We start from the raw sequence: 17,287 nt of genomic DNA on the forward strand, positions 1-17,287 counted from the left end.
TTTAAGGCTTAGATCGATAATATCTTTGGTTAACAAAAATTTGGGATATATCGGGCAATGGTGGGCATATGGAGTTAGGTCACAGATCAGCCATAATCTCATTGAATATTGGAAAAGGCACAAGGAGCTAAATGGCCTAACTCCTATTTTTATGTTCCAGAAATAACACATGAGCAAACTAATTAACAGAAGTTTTATGACCTTTTTAGGTTCCTTTACAGATTCTGAGGGCATGATTTTAACTCTGTGAAAGTGGGAGTGTTTTGAATAGGTTAAATCAAACCCCTAAGATCTGGGGATTCCAGTTTAAACAATTAAGACCAAGAATATTGAATATCCAAGGTTGACTAGAAGGACTTGTTCTAGTTTGAAATGTTCCAAATAATACCAAACAGCAAAAGCCAAGATTTAGCAATAGAAGCGCATGAAAATGGAAAGCAAACAGGCTTATTGCCTCTCAGAACCATGATAGCCTAGACCTTATCCTCACTTATCACCCCACCAGCCTCCGCATTCAAAGGATCATCCTCCGCCATTTCCGTCAACTCCAGCATGATGCCACCACCAAACACAGGCTCCCTTCACCTCCCCCCCACCCAGTCAGCATTCCGTAGGGACTGTTCCCTCCGGGACACCCTGGTCCACTCCTCCATCACCCCTACACCTCAACCTCCTCTCACGGCACCTTCCCATGCAACCGCAGAAGGTGCAAGACTTGCCCCTTTACATCCTCACCGTCCAAGGGCCCAAACACTCCCTTCAAGTGAAGCAGCATTTCACTTGCACTTCCCTCAATTTAGTCTACTGCATTCGCTGCTGCCAATGCAGTCTCCTCTACATTGGAGACATCAAACGCAGAGTGGGTGACCGCTTTGCAGAACATCTTCGGTCTGTCCGCAAGCATGATCCAGGCCTTCCTGTCGCTTGTCATTTCAACACACCGCCCTGCTCTCATGCCCACATGTTCATCCTTGGCCTGCTACAATGTTCCAGTGAAGCTCAACGCAAACTAGAGGAACAGCACCTCATATTCCGATTAGCCACTTTACAGCCTTCTGGACTGAATACTGAGTTCAACAATTTCAGATCATGAACTTTCTCCACCATCCTCACCCCCTTTTTGATCCCCCTTTTTTCTAATAATTATTCCATATTTTGTTAGATACATATTTTTATTTTCCCACCTATTTCTATTATTATTTTTAAAATGTATTTCCATCCATCGTTTCATCTCCACCTTTTAGCCTATTTCGATCCATTCCCCCCACCCCACCCTCACTAGGGCCATCCGTCACTTGCTCATCCTGCTTTGTACCCTTAATGTCACCATTAGCACATCCTTTAGCTAATATCACTACAGCCAACACCCCTTTGTCCTTTCATTTATGACATCTTTGGCAACCTCTCCTTTGCCTCCACCTATCTCTGGCCCTCTATCCAGCTCCACCTGTCCCACCCCACTTAAACAGCTTATATTTCACCACGTTTCTTATTCCTCTTTAGTTCTGATGAAGAGTCATTCAGACTCAAAACGTTAACTCTGTCTTCCTTTTCACAGATGCAGTCAGACCTGCTGAGTTTTTCCAGCAATTTTTGTTCTTGTTTGAGGCAGTACTTATTGCACATTAGACAGTAAAGTCTTCAGAATCATCCCCTACAACGACTAATAAGTAATTCCGGGGAGGCAAAATAAAAACAAAAGACAAAAAACTTTGACCAAGTCCTCCCAAATTCTATAAGGCAATGAAGCATACTCTAGCTCATGGTTCTGAACATAAGTATTTATTTAACCTCCTCCTCCTCCTGTGTGTTCAAATTTCCTTAGAAGATGATTGTTCATAAGAACAGGAGTAGGCCACTCAATTCCTTGAGTCACTCCACCATTCAAATCTATTTCTATTCATTGATCCTGTCCCAGATGTCAGCCTTCCAACTGCACTTCATCTCTCAAAGTCTCACATGGTGTCAGCCATAGTAGTGCTCTCACTTCCAACTCAGAAGGTTGTGGGTTCAAGTTCCACTCCAGCACTTGAACACCAAAAATCTAGGCTGATTGTCCAGTGCAGTAGTGGGAGAGTGCTGCACTGAGGTGCCATCTTTCGAATGAGACAGTAAACTGCGACTTTATCGGCCCTCTCAGATGGGCATAAAATATCCCTTGACACTATTTCAAAGATCTGGGGAGTTTGTCCTACCCAATATTTAGCCCTCAATCATCACAAAAAACAGATTATCTGGTCATTATCATATTGCTGTTTGTGGAAGCTTGTTGTACACAAATTGGCTGCCATATTTTATTACGCTGCAACAACAGCTGCATTTCAGAAGAAATGAGATTGTGAAAGACACTATATAATTGCAAGTCTTACTTTTTTTGATAACTTATAAAATTCTCTGTCAAAAACACATCCAACAATCTTTCAAAAGTTTCATGTCCCTCATTGGCACTATCTATTTCATAGATGCACCAGCTGTTACCTTGAAGTTATACTTCAGCTGTGTCTATATCTTTTCTAAACTTGAATCCCTGTCCTCTGGTCCTTGAACCTGTGTTGATATTGAACTTTACTTGGGAATCAAGTTTCCTTTAGGTATTCAAATACTTCAATGAAGTTACCTCTAAGCTAGCACTTTTTCCAATGTATACACCCCCAAAATCCATATACACAAGATACATTGTTCCGTTTAGTCGCACTTTCTCACTGCTTCCAAGATGAGAATCAACTTATGGGACTGTGCATGGAACTGATGCACAATAGGCACAGCATTGAACCTTAGGGTTAAACACCTGTCCTGAAGTGAAGACAGGGTATGTTTTTTCTATGCCATTATTATGCTAATATAACTATTTGAAGAAGAGCAGGGAAGTTCTCCATCGTCATCCCTCTAACCAACACCACCAAAAACAGAATAACCAATCATTTATTTCATTGCTGTTTGCAGGATCTTGCTGTGCAAAAATTGGCTGCTGCACTTGTTTACACAACATTGACTGCACTTCATTGGTCATAAAGTCTTTTGGATGTCCAGACATTGAAGATTCTACATCAATGAGATTTCTACCCACATATTAATAGTACCGTGTACTAAAATAAATTTTAAACTTGTGCAGATAATAAAACATGGAATTTAGTCACTAACTTCCCTACCAAATTTCTGCCAGTTAGCATAACATTGTAAAGCAGTCCAGTGACATCTAGTGGCAGACAACCATGTTTGCGCTGAAATTCCATAAATACTGTAGGCATGGCATAAAACCACAGAGTTTACAGCACAGAAATGGGCCACTCTGGTCTCTGCCAGCATTCCTGCTCCACACGAACCTCCTCTCACCTCACTTCATCTCATAGTACTCAAAATAAAATTAACTGGAAAGCATTTATCTCATGAACTGATTTAAACTTGTTTCAGTGATGCTGGTTTTAGATGTTATAACAGAATTCACCATCTTACCTCATCAATTAAAACAAATACAAGGGATTCTGTGTCCATTATTAAGTCCCGAATGGTTTGAAACATCTTTGTAACGAGTTTTCCACTCTGTTTAATAAGATATTATTAAAATTAAAATTTAGTTAGTATTAACATGCTTTACTGTTGCTCTAAAGTTCATTCTCTATATAAACATCAAATGTTTGTAAATTCTAACTTAATGGTGACACTACATTTTTACCCTTATTTTCATTTCTGCACCGAAATTAGTAACTATGGCAGGTATCAGTTTGCCAATCTCATCTGCTCACAAATCCAAAGGTTTATATCACCGACCTTGTGTTCATTCATTACTGAAAACTGAAGAAGTGGTTAAATAACAAACCTTTTGGATAAATATGACTGGTTTTCCAAGTTTACTTTCAATGATACTCTTATTTTTTATTTGTTCATGGGATGTGGGCATCGCTGGATAGATCAGCATTTATTGTCGGAACACCCACAGTGCCGTTAGAAAGGGAGTTCCAGGATTTTGACCCAGCATCAGTGAAGGAATGGCAATATCGTTCCACGTCAGGATGGTGTGTGGCTTGGAGGGCACTTCCGGGGTTGGTGTTCCATGCATCTGCTGCCCTTCTAGATGGCAGAGGTCACAGATTTGGAAGGTGTTGTCAAAGGAGCCTTGGTGCATCTTGTAGGTGGTACACACTGCTGCCACTGTGCGTCGGTGGTGTTGTAGCTGGTAGATGGAGTGCCAATCATTGGGCTGTTTTGTCCTGGATGGTGTCAGGCTTGAGTGGTGTTGCAGCTGCACTTATCCAGGCAATTGGAGAGCATTCCATCACGCTCCTGACTTTTGCCTTGTAGATGGTGGACAGGCTTCAGGGAGAAAGGACGCGAGTTACTCCTTGTAGAATTCCCAGCCTCCGACCTGCTCTTATAGCTATATTTATGTGGCTGATCCAGTTCAGTTTCTCATCAATGGTAACCCCCAGGATATTGATAGTGGGGGATTCAGCGATAGCAATGCCATTGATTGTCAAAGGGCAATGGTTAGATTCTCTCTTGTTGGAGATGCCTGGCACTTGTGTGGCATAAATGTTGCTTGCCACTTATCAGCCTAAGCTTGAATATTGTCCAGGTCTTGCTGCATGGGAACACAGACTGCTTCAGCATCTGAGTCATGAATGGTGCTAAACATTGTGCAATCATCAGCAAACTTCCCACTTCTGACCTTATAATGGAAGGAAGGTCATTGATGAAGCAGCTGAAGCCTAAGACACTACCCTGAGGAACTCCTGCAGCGATGTCCCTGGACTGAGATGACTGACCTCCAACAACCACAACCCATCTTCCTTTGTGCTAGGAATGACTCCAGCAAGTCACTTCCCCCTAATTCCCACTATCTTCAGTTTTTCTAGGGGTCCTTGATCCCACAGTCAGTCAAATGCAGTCTTGATGCCAAGGGCAGTCATTCTCACCTCACTTCTTATGAAAACACAATGTATGTGAAGATTTACTCAGGATATATTAAAGAAAAATCAATAATTATTAACTCAAAATTCATAATCTAGGCAGTAGGCAAGAGTGTTATAGGAAATGTTGGTCATTAAATAAATCAACTTTTTTGTGCCTGAGAAAAACAGCATTTAACAATATGATTTAAATAAAATAAGTTATTTGGTAAAAAGAGATTCTGGCTTGAAAAGGTGAAGCTTTCAAGATTACAAGATCACAAGAAAGTAATCTTGTCACAAGAAAGTAATCTTAACATGAATATGTATGGAATATACTTACCTCAGAAAACCACTTAGAGAAGAGACTGTGGCTGTTGATTTCCACCAGCTGTCCATACCGGTACCTGAAACACACAGGAATAACTGTTTCTTGAAGACCCGAAAATAAAATTTAAGTTTGTTGGCAATCTAATCCTGACAACAATTAATGAACACTATATGCTTTCATAAAAATATGAAGAAATGAGGTGAGAATTGTTTCTTTCTACGAGTTATTTGCTATTTTGCATTCCCAACAACAGGATAATTTCAGTCAGACATAAAAGTGACTCAATAAAAAGTTTGATACAAGTTACTCAATGATTGGATGTCGTGAGACCACAGGTTAAAGCATGGTAAAAGCTGTGATCACGGAACACACCCACGTCATAACATGCAAGTTCTTACATCACCACTGCCACAATCTCATCTAAGGTGCCAGCAGCTTTAATATTGGAGTGAGGGACAGTGCTGAATAATGGATTTGCTACACTGCAAGTATTTGAGGTTAAATACACACTGGAATTTGAAATTTAACTAATCTAAATTACGAGGCCTATAAGAACTGTAGCCATTTTGGACCACGTGTGAAATAGCATGTTATTAATCACATTAATAATCATCAGAGTGTGAATGCTACCATCAGACTGGGATGGATTCAAATCTAGGTCCCTAAAGCGAAGGGTTAAAATGTGTATATCAGGGGTGGTGGCCAACCTGTGGCTCGCAAGCTGCATGCAGCTCTGCCGTTGTGCTGCAAAACCAGTTAATTGTGCTTTGGAAGAAGGTAGGATCAAACCGGAGACGAGTTTTAACATCTTGATTAAAAATCCCAGCTATTTCATTCACAACAAGATAGAGATAGAAAGAAACATGCTGATAAATAGCAGGTAGCATAATGTTTCACATTTTACTTAATGCAAAGCAAGTGAGCTGAATTGTGAAAGCAAACAAAATTTTTATTTGAAGAAAATAAATAAGAGGGGAGGACAGAAAGATTTAGGATGAACATAAACATGAACATTTGTCACCTGCCCTCAGGGTGAGCAGGTAAAAGTAGAGTGGTATTGTTGGAAGGTTAAAAGTGAAGTAACTGACAACAGCGCAAGGAGAGATATACTCAAAACACTCGGAAGGGCTTTAAATTAATGTCCTGAGTCTGTGTAAAGGCTAAATGAGATACATTGTGGCCATTTGAATTCAGTTTACTAAGGATCTGAGGGGAGCAGTGGAGGATTTCTCTCTATCTCCCTTCAGTTCGCTCTCTCTAACATGAGAAATACAGCAATTTGACAGAAATATTTGACAGTATATTTATGAAGAGTACACCCAGGATCGAGAAAAAGAAACAGAAATACATAAAGATGCAACTGAGATAGGAATGTAAGAAAGTGAAAGAACAAGGGAGATAGGGACTGAGAGACAGGATACAGACCAAGAGAGAGAGAGAGAGACAAAGAAACACAGATTACACAAAGGTGGAGGTAACTGTGCCTCGATATTTTAAGACTCCAGTTTATAACTGCTTCTTTTTCCCCCTATTGATGTGTTGTGAAGAGAATGTCTGCAATTGAGAGCATGTATCTTGGACTTTTACCGTGCCATTCTGTTTAAGACAGAGGGGGAGAGAAAGAGAAAGAGAGAGACAGAGGTAACTGTGCTAGAAGTGGAAGGTTCATTGTCAATATTTAATGTACAAACAGTACCAATCCTGGATTGAGTGGGTACGGGGAGTGGACAGAGAGGAATCATCAGTTTAAGGCAGTCTGTAGAATTTTTTTACAAGTGGCTGGGTCTGGGGGATTCTTGGGAGGTAAAAATGTTGAGACCCGCAGCTCCAGAAAGCTCAATGTATTTTCAGAGATTTCCATCTCTCTATCTCTTCCTCCAACTCTATCTCTGCACCACTCTCCATGTTCCTAGCTGTTTCATCGCATCTTCTGGACAGTTGATTCACAAAGCACCCGGTTTGCACAACTGCACAAAGTCAAAGTTTAGCCCAGCATCTGTTCACGAGAAGGGGGTATTTAGACAGGGCTCCATTCACGGGAAGGGGGTACTTAGACATCGAGGGAAGAATTAGATAGGGGGAGCAATTTTCTTGCAGCGGTCGGTGGAGGGGGGTTTTTGCAGGCAAAGGAGGGGGATTAGATGGGGCATGTTCGCAGGGAGTGAATGTTTGAAGGTTAAAATTGGGATGGGTGTTTTGATTGCATTGAAAATGGAAATGTTTCTCCTGCTCTGTTGTCAGTCGCTTACCGTTTAACCTTCCGTCTGTTCCACCTTACTCTTACCGCTCATGCCGAGGGGCCAGATTAATAATTGTATCTCTTTGGTTTTCCGCTTTTATTGCCCCTGACAATATCAAAGAAAGGAGGAATCCAAGTTTGATGAGAAATTTCATTTAAAACAAACACCTCCACGCGCTTTCACTGCTGCTGGTTTCCAATTTAATATCAAACAAAAAATTTCCCGATTCAGTTCAGCCAAAGATGCGGCTGAAGATGAGTCTGAATAGATGAGTACGAACAAGATGAGTTCGAATGGAAAGGAGAAAAACAACATCCTTCGTTGAAATATACTCATATCTCAGTCTCGCACGGCCCTGTGTAGGATCAATTGGAAACTACAAAAGAAATCACGTGATAAGTGCTGGAACGAATCATTTATCCTCTTAACCCTCCTATTTACCAATTTATTCCAGCAGTGTCATGAGATTTCTTTTGTAGTTTTCCCACATAGGGCCACATGGCTCTCAGTGGCCGTTTTCTCAAGCGTGGCAGATTGAGGAGGAAAAGAAACAGAAGATTTCATTAACAAAACTTACATCATTAAATTGCAAGAAACAGAAGTATAAAGATGAAAACCGAAGTTTTAAGCCTGAAGGGAAGAAAGATTCTACATTCACTGTTAAAAGGTGGGAAACCTGTTTGCCTTATCTGCAAAGCAACACCCACAAAGCTAGTGACTTGAAACGAATCACCGAAAAATTTTCATCTATCCTCTTAAATAAGAATTGCAGAAAAACAAGTTAACCATGTTAAAATCATCCCTAAATAACCAGCAGACACTACTTGCAACGTTTAACAAGGAAGCTGACACAACAACCGAAGCTAGCTTTATGGCATGGAATCTTGCTCATGCTAAACATCATAGTCTAATGGAGAATGTGTTAAGAAGAATATTACTGGATCTAAAACTGCAATAACTTCAAAGAACACAAAACTTCAGCGACTAATAACAAATTCCAATTTCACTCCACAACATGAAAAGGCATATCTGCCAGATCAGTGTTTATGTTGCAAACAAGATGCAAAATGATCTGAAGAATTCACTAGCATTCAGCTTAGCTCATACATACAAGACATCCCACAACTGGCGATATTAGTTAAATATGTTTCTTCAGATGTAAAAGAAGAAATGTTGGATTTAGTGGCGCTAAAAGAAAAAACTTGTGGTGTTGACATAAAAGACGCACTTGATGGAGCATTGACAAATGCCGATGTACCACGGGATAAACTCTTCAGTGTTGTAACAGATGGAGCACCTGCAATGGTGGGGAAACATGCAGACCTAATCGCGCTCTAGAAAAGTGATCCCAAATTTCCTGAGTTTTTCCCTATTCATTGCATCATTCATCGTTAACACCTAGCAACCAATTACTTCAAGTACAAAAACAGTCCTTGAAATTGTCAATTTCATCCACTCAAATGGGAACTCACCAACGGCTCAAAAATTTTATTGAGCAGCTGGATCTCAAAGACAAGTCTGACAATGTCTCTTTCTACTGCAACGTAAGGTGGTTGTCAACTAGCAATGTCTTAAATGAGTTTGTGGAACAGTTGGAGCCTATCATTGCTTTCCTTGAAGATAAGGTCTTATCGACAGCTGGAAGATAATGAATTAATGTAGGATCTGATGTTTCTCACTGATATTATGCAGCATCTACAAACTCTCAACTTGGCAATCCAGGGGAAGGATAAGATTATTTCTGACCTTACTCAGACAGTTTTCATCTTCCAGAATAAGTGAGGCTTTTGCAAAGAGACATACTGTCAAGAAACTTCAACCACTTTCCCCATCTCAAAAGGAGGATAAACACATTCCCTCATATTGAAGTAAAATACCACAAACTCGAAGAATACAGGGATAAATTACAAGGACTGCTTGATAATTTTCAAGCCAGGTTTGATGACTTGCAGAAATTGAGATCCTGCTTCCCCTTTCTTGCAAACCCATTCATGGTTGATGTGATCAACAATGATTGTCTGATTCTCAAAACTCTGGTTTTGGAAACATCTGCTGTAGAAATAGAACTTTTGGACTTCCAGGAGGATCAGTGTCTAACGATGATGCATAAATCACTGTCTACAATCAAGTTCTAGAAGCAAGTGCGAGAAACAAAATATCCTCAACTCAAGCAAAACTAGTGTACGACTCATTTCAATGTTCAGCACAACATACTGCTGTGAATCACTGTACTCCATAATGAAGATTGTAAAGTCAAAATATTATGCTGTCCTTAACTGATGGGTCTCCTTCGCAAAACCTTGGCAACGTATCAGTCAGATTTTCAAAGACTTACGATCAGGATGGAGACCCACAAGATCTCTACTACCAGTAATTAGCCTATGTAAAGATTGTTCATGTCTTGTGGTACTCGAACATCAAGATTATCATATGCGACTCCTAAGTTCAGCAGGTCTGGCCACCCCTGGTGCATAATAAACCACAATATAATGCAGATCCAGGATCTGGGAAATAGTTGAACTAATTGAAATGTTAAGGTTCCACGTTATTATACACCTATTTGTGCAATAATATTTTGGGTGCCAATTCTTCTTTCCCTTCCCCATCCCATAACATCCATGAAAAAAGCCATCAATTAAACATAGGCTAATAAAATACCAGTTCGCATGTGCTTTATTTCCAGCAAAAATACATTTTTTTTTAAAAAGTGAGTCATTAACAATGCAGAATATTACAAACTTCCCTAAAGTGCTTAATTATATGTAACATTTTTGTGGAGCTTACCGGTGAGAAAATCGAATGGTAAGTTTTTGAGCCAGTGCTTTACATAAAGATGTTTTACCCGTTCCTGGGGGACCTATAAGTAGGGAAAACATAGAAGTCTCAACATTTATTTTATGATCTAGAATGGGCTGCCTAACAGCAGTGGAAGCAGATTCAGTAGTAACTTTCAAGGGAATTGTATACTTAAAAAGATAAGAAAAACACACGGCTATGTGCAGCGGGCAGGAACAGAGGGACTTGGTGGATAGCTCTATCAAAAAGCCGGCACAGACACAATGCAGCAGATGGTCTCCAATGCTGTAGGATTCTACTTGGGCAACTAGGTCTTGGCTGACGTTTCCTACCTCCCTTGCAGCCAGGCTGTGTCCGCACAATGCCCACAGTAGTCCTACCATACTGCTAAATAAGCCATTTTTCATTACAGTATAATCACAGCCTTTGAAAGGCCGTTTAGCTGTCCCAATGAAATACAATCTTTCCTCATGCAATTTCCATAACATGCACTTCACAGTGGTATTAATCACAAGCAGGAATTTGGCCCAATATTCATCTTCCTCATCAGATTATGCTGAAGTATTTTATTTAAGCTGGCTCTTATATATTGCTTTTCATGTAATTGTTTAACTCAAGCTTGTCCAACCAGCGGCCTGCGGGCGGGATTGTGGCCTCCTAAGGCATTCTATAAGGCCCCTGGAATCAGTTTTCATAACGTCAATCAGACAGATAAGAAGAGTGGAAAATTCCACAATGAGCTGCTCCTGCTGAGAGAGAAACAGTCAGTGATTCGAGGAGCAGCGAGTACCAGTGGCAGTGAGACTGCTGGGGAAAAAGAGGTTTTCTTTGTTGGGGGCGAGGGGAAGCCCAGATCGCCGGGGCCCAGGAGAGGACAGGCTGGCTGCAAGTCCTGGGAGTGACTTGCTGTGGAGCCTAAGGTCAGAGGAGAAGGCTGGGGAAGAAACTGGCTGGCGAGGGTGAGGACGGGTGAAAATGGGCGAGCATGAGAGTGAATATGTGTCTGCCTTACTCCCAGGCTTAGGTTTCTCACTCACTCTTATCACCGTGCAGCAACACATATACATACCCAGTCACAATGGGTGAGGGTGAGTGAGTGGGCACTCAGACTGGGACTGAGCCTGGCACACACACTCTGACCTTCTCAGTCTGGTCAATTTTATTACTCTTTTTTTTAAACCTAACAATCGATTGCTATGACATTGCTTTATTTTTGCTCAGCAATTGTTTCTTTACTTAATACTTGAACTCTTTTTTTAAAAATTCAGTTTAACGTTGTGCCTTGCATCTTTCTGAAATTTGCTCATCAGCCCCTTGATTGAGAAAAAAATGGAAATGTGGCCCTCAATCAAAAAGGTTGGACCAGCCTGCTTTAACAGATTGTACCCAGCTTCTGTGGACTGAGTTCCAACGAGCAAAGAACACATTTAAATAGGTTACACCATTGTTTGCTCCTTACTTCTGAAAGATAGTCTTTTTATATTCTTCAAAACCTGTAACTATCCAGATGGAAGAGTCGCTTGTTGTATCAGTCACATGAACCTTAAGACATTTTTGATGCAGACAGTTCCAGCAGGAACTCTGCTTAGATGCTGGAAATGTAATATCGTATAGAGACTCCAAGTACCACAATGACTTTGTGTCTTGCAAAATTTTCAACACCTTTCAAAAGCAATTGCTGAAGAGAATATTGTTCTGTCCAATTGGAATGCTATTTATGAAAAAGATTTTGAACAGCATGTATTAGGGCAAGTAAAGTGCAACACAGAATTTACTCTGTAAATTATTCAGTTATCTTTTATGTACTTGGCATTGTAACCCATCGTCACTCTCAATGATCTAACATACTCTACAAATTACATTTCCATCCAATTTTCTCCCCTCCTGTGCCATACCATTGACTCCATCTAATTTCCATGGTGCAGGCTGTCCTCTGGTTCCGCATTCATGTGGCCATTCTTCACATATGATCCTAGATAGGATTCCTGCATGTCATTCCAGCACAGAGGGCATCACAATATCTCCCCTAGGCATCTAACTACACACATTTTCCAAGAGGATTCACTGATAGAGGATCAGGTGCAAGAACCTTGCTGACCTTTCTCCTTCTTGACCCAAAGGGGCCCCCTGAAGGAAAATAGAATGATTAGCTTACACCAGTATCTTTCAGCCCCTTGAGCCTGTTATACCATTCAATTGGATTGTGACTGATCTGTGCCTGGTGAAATACTTCTCCAAACACTGGGCATGCAAACTAAAGTTGGCAGAATATATTCTAACTTGTACTTGTGCTTACTTCAAAAATAATTGCTGTAGTATTATGTATTAGTGCGAAGTCCCATTACTTTAACCAAGAATTTTATCTTGTCATGTCACTGACGACAATAAAGAGGTTTGTGATGTTTGATCTCCTAACATGACAACAGGAAGTCTCCATGTGGAGTCTTGAAGATTCCAAGCTTGGGCAAAACACATTTCCCAAATAGGTAATGAGATTTGGAGAGATTCAAGACATATTGTAGCAAATGTTAAGACAAACTGAGCTGGTCCCCAGGCAAATGGCAGGTACTGATATTAGGAAATAAAACACAGTGAATAGACTGGAACAAAACAAGAAGAGGTAATTAATTGTAAAGGGGTCATGACTGACCATGAAGTAGCACCACTCGATTCCAAGTAATCAGATTGCTATCAACATTTCTGTCAGAAAACAGCAAGGTGGTTGAGACGTAGTCAAGTAACTGTAAGAAATAAAAGTTAATATAGATTATCATTTGCAAAATATCAAAATTTAATTTAAATATATCAAAGTGCAGAAATAATAGGATTTTCAGGACATATAAAACTGTTTTTTGAAGATATGCTAATATTCAATGTTTCAATCTATCAATCTAAATGCAGTCTGAGGGTACTTGCTGTTGTGTAACCTTAAAACACTGATGGCTGGCTGGTTATTCCATAAAAAGAAGGGAGAAGACAATATCAAAAAGGCAAGTTATGACTCTAATTTCCCTCAATGCATTTACCCTATACACATTTGTTTCAAATGAGACTCCTTTAGCGATTTTATTTATAGCAGAGCTGGCACCACTAAAACAGAATACTATGTAGGGGGGCATTCCGTGATGGATAACTTTGAAGAATCAAAGATTTTTAAAAGGAGCTGTGGTACATGGATACAGACATGAAGAGTTGATTTTGAAAAAGTTAATCAGGTAACAGGCCCATGTTAAATGATTAAACTATTTTCAGTTACGTCAACAAATCTTGATAGATTAAATGTTCTTTAACATGAATAGTGAAAAACAATTAATCATAAGCACTTCTAGCAATTTTTCTATCATAGCCAAGATATCAGGCACTTACTTGTGATTTAACCTCACTATCATATACCAAGCTCTCCCAAAGACCATGGAATTCACCTATGAAAAAGGGAATCAAAAATTGTACTTAGTGAAGAACATAAAGTGCATTATATTTGAAGTATACTGACAACTTTAGCTCAAGATTTATAGTTCTTTTTCTACAAGAATTCCCATACTTAATAGAAAATGCAGTCTATACATTCTTAAGGACAATAAACAGCCAACCGTTACACTGGCTATGATTTTTATAACAAATTATACAAACTAACATTGAATAATGTATATGGCCAATGTACACCTGCTAACAAGACCAGTCAACATAACATATACCATTAGCTGTTAAAATGTAATGTAAATTCAGTACTGTACATTATTCAATTGAAGTAGAGATTTTTAAGGGCATTTTGCTAAATTATTTGTGCAGATTTATTAATGGTTGCAAAACTATCTCTAACCCAAAGAGCACTAAAGAGGAGCTTGAACATATGTTGAAATCCTTATTCCAAGGATACAAAGAAAGAAATGTTCTAATTTTGTTAGTGCTGCAACTATTTTATTTGTTCTAGGAATGTGGGCAGAACCCACAGCCATAAATTGAAACACTATTGCTAAGTTACAGAATCATAAAGCACAGAAGGAAGACTATTTTACCCACTGTGCCTTTACTGGAGCTTTCTCATTTGTCTCACTTCCCTAATCTTTCCCTATAGCCCTGCATTTTTTTCCTTTTCAAGTAAGTATCCAATTCCTTTTTGAAAGAAACTATTGAAACAGCTTCCATTGCCCTTTGAGGGTGAGCATTCACAATCCTCTAAGAAGCAAGAGCATTACCAGAGTCATGGTTGACATTGAAGATGTTTAAACATCAAATGCAAGGTAATCAACCTGAAATGCTAACTCTATTTCTCTCTCCACAGATGCAACCAAAGCTGCTAAATGCTTCCAGCATTGGAAATCTGAAATTAAAATAGACAACGTAAACTCAAATTTCCACGTAGATGCAATAGATCCATTACATAACATGGCAACTGCTTCAATAGTTAATGGGAATTTGTCAGCCTGGATCCCTTTAACACTAACAAAAGAAACTTGCAATCTGCTGGGATTTCCCAGTCAGGTCGTGGGGCAGTGCACCTAGTTAACAAGTTTCGCAATACCACAGCAAATTGCAGTAGGGTTTTGTGTACAAACCAGCAGGCAGGAGCCAGTTATTTGATGCTGTCATGTTCTCCTCTTCCCCCTCCAAAATATCAGAGGATGGACCTTCCTCATTCAGGCGAAATATATAAATTGAAAGGTTGGATTTTGTCAGGTCAATAGGCTGTAACAGAGAATGAAGAGGATGGTTTAATAGCAGCAAGCACATTTGATGAATCTGAAAAGTTACAAATCTTGCAGTTTTTGGGTTTTGTATGCACTAGGTAGAAATAACTAGATAAAGCAAATATGTCTTTTGAAAGGTATTACAAGTGGAATGATGACAAAATTGATGCTATTTCTCCCCCCACACCTAGTTACCTTCTACAACAAAAACAGAAAATGCTGGAAAAATTCAGCAGGTCTAGCAAGATCTGTGAAGAGAGAAACAGAGTTAACGTTTCGAGTCCGTATAACCCTTCTTCATAACCCTAGTTATCTTCTAACCCACATACACAGAGAAGGCCCCTAGAAGTAAGACCAATATTCTATTTGCAATACCAGGCATTAAGTCACAGTTGTATAGGACGAAGGAGAGACCACATCCGGAGTACAGTACAGTTTTGGTCTCCTTACTTGAGAAAGGATTCCATTAGAAGCAGTTTAGAGAAGGTTCACTCGACTGATTCCTGGGGTGGAAGCGGTTGGGGGGTTATCTTATGAAGAATCTGTATCCATTGGGCTTGTAAAGAATGAAGTGATCTTATTGAAGCATACAAGATCCTGAGGAGAATTGAGAGTGGATGCAAAGATGATGTTTCCCCTTCTGGGAGAGACTAGAATTAGGGGGACAGTTTGAAAATAAGGTGTTTCCCTTTTAAGATGGAGATAAAGAGAATTCTTCTCTTTCAGAGCGTCGTTGGTCTGTGGTATTCTCTTCCCCAGATTGCAGTGGAGGCAGGGTCATTGAATATTTTTAAGGCGGAGTTAGATAGATTCTTGATTGACAAAGGGTTCAAAGGTTATAGGGGATAGACAGGAAAGTGGAATTGCAGTCACAATCAGATCGGCCATGATCTTATCAAATGGCAGAGCAAGATTGAGGGGCCAAATGATCTATTCCTGCTCCCAATTCATATGTTCATATGTCTGTACCTACCTTTTGTTTCTTTTCTTGTCTCATTACTACCTCCTTTCAGCTTGCACTATCATTCCTTTTGTCATTTAATCTCTCTTGCTCTCCTCCCTATCCTTTTCTCCCAACCTTTCCTTGCTGCTGTACTTGCTTAAAAGCTATTACATTGCTAAACTTTTCCAGTTCTGATGAAAGGTTGACTTGAACCATATTAACTGTTTCTCTTTCCACAAAATGGCAATCAAGCAGCAGTGTGAGCTTATTTTCCTTATGTACTTAGCTGGAAGGTAAAGAGAAGCACTATTACATTATGTAATACATTCCAGATCACTTGCAAATACAATTTTAGAGAATTATTGCAAAAATTTGAGGCTCGTAACTTTTAACCTTTCCTTCCTTCTACCTCTTACCTGTCTCTCCTTAAATGCAAGATCCGTGTCTACGATGCACACAGAGTATACATGCTTTGCCAGAAATTCGTCATCAAATTCCTCCCAGACATAATCTCCGAAAACCACTCTGTGCCTGCTTAGCAGCTGCAACACACTCAGTCTCACATCTTCTTGTTTCACAGTACTATCAAAACAGAACTTAAACCATGTAAAAACCATCACCTGTATTAATAGTTGTTGCAAATGTGTAGATTTGCTTGCTGCCTTTTAATTGAACAGCAATATCATAATAAAAGGTTTCTGCCTTGTTTCATATATTAATTTATTGCTGGTGGTGCAAATATCTAGTTCTGCGATTCATAGTTCATATGTTTTAAAATATTACTTTTAGGTTTAGGTAAAAAGGTTAGATGTAGATAAATGAGCACATCTAGCTAAGAAATTGATAAGCAATCCTGGGGTGAATGCAATTCAAAGAAGTTTGGAGATAATTACGCTTTAAAGGTTGGGTTCATGTTTACTTAAGAAATTAACAGCTGGAAAGGTAGATCATTAAACAGCAGGTGGGCTTACTTAGGTAAAGAACTGGAGACATGACACCTGCAGCCCTAGCTGTCCAGAGGGATGTTTTTGTTTTGGGAATTAGGGCTAAATTAGCTTAAAAGTATTTGGTAAACTCTGAAGGCTTGCAAAATCCACTTCTTTCTTCAGATCAGGGAAGCAATTTTAAATGAGGAATAACCTAAAGATCTGTTCAAGGACATCCCAGAGTATGCCATATTGTCATGGAGATGGGTGGCACTAGGAAGGTTCTCTGGTTTCAACATATCTGCGTGTTTGCTGAAAGAGTTAGTTAGTTGCACCTTGGACCTGGAATGTTCAGTCTGCAGTTCACCGAGAGAAGGTAGCCAAAGTAAATGACAGTTAATTAAACTTGCACTGTATGCAGAGAAAAAGATAACTTCTTCATTCACCATGTAGAATGCAGGTGAGACTTAATCTCAG

General features: G+C 39.6%; 1 protein-coding gene across 3 annotated transcripts in view; it reads right to left on the bottom strand.

Moving 5' to 3' along the window:
* trip13 (thyroid hormone receptor interactor 13) overlaps positions 1-17,287 on the bottom strand; it is a 137,371-nt gene that overhangs the window by 14,655 nt on the left and 105,429 nt on the right. For all 3 annotated transcript variants that reach the window (XM_041183400.1, XM_041183399.1, XM_041183401.1), the window contains 7 exons: positions 16,301-16,466; positions 14,810-14,939; positions 13,620-13,675; positions 12,904-12,994; positions 10,242-10,314; positions 5,230-5,293; positions 3,454-3,540 (listed from right to left, as the gene is read on the bottom strand). In XM_041183400.1, coding sequence (XP_041039334.1) covers positions 3,454-3,540; positions 5,230-5,293; positions 10,242-10,314; positions 12,904-12,994; positions 13,620-13,675; positions 14,810-14,939; positions 16,301-16,466 — 667 coding nt within the window. The remainder of the gene's footprint in view (positions 1-3,453; positions 3,541-5,229; positions 5,294-10,241; positions 10,315-12,903; positions 12,995-13,619; positions 13,676-14,809; positions 14,940-16,300; positions 16,467-17,287) is intronic.

Source organism: Carcharodon carcharias, chromosome 3 (genome assembly GCF_017639515.1).
Source record: "Carcharodon carcharias isolate sCarCar2 chromosome 3, sCarCar2.pri, whole genome shotgun sequence".
Taxonomy (NCBI): domain Eukaryota; kingdom Metazoa; phylum Chordata; class Chondrichthyes; order Lamniformes; family Lamnidae; genus Carcharodon; species Carcharodon carcharias.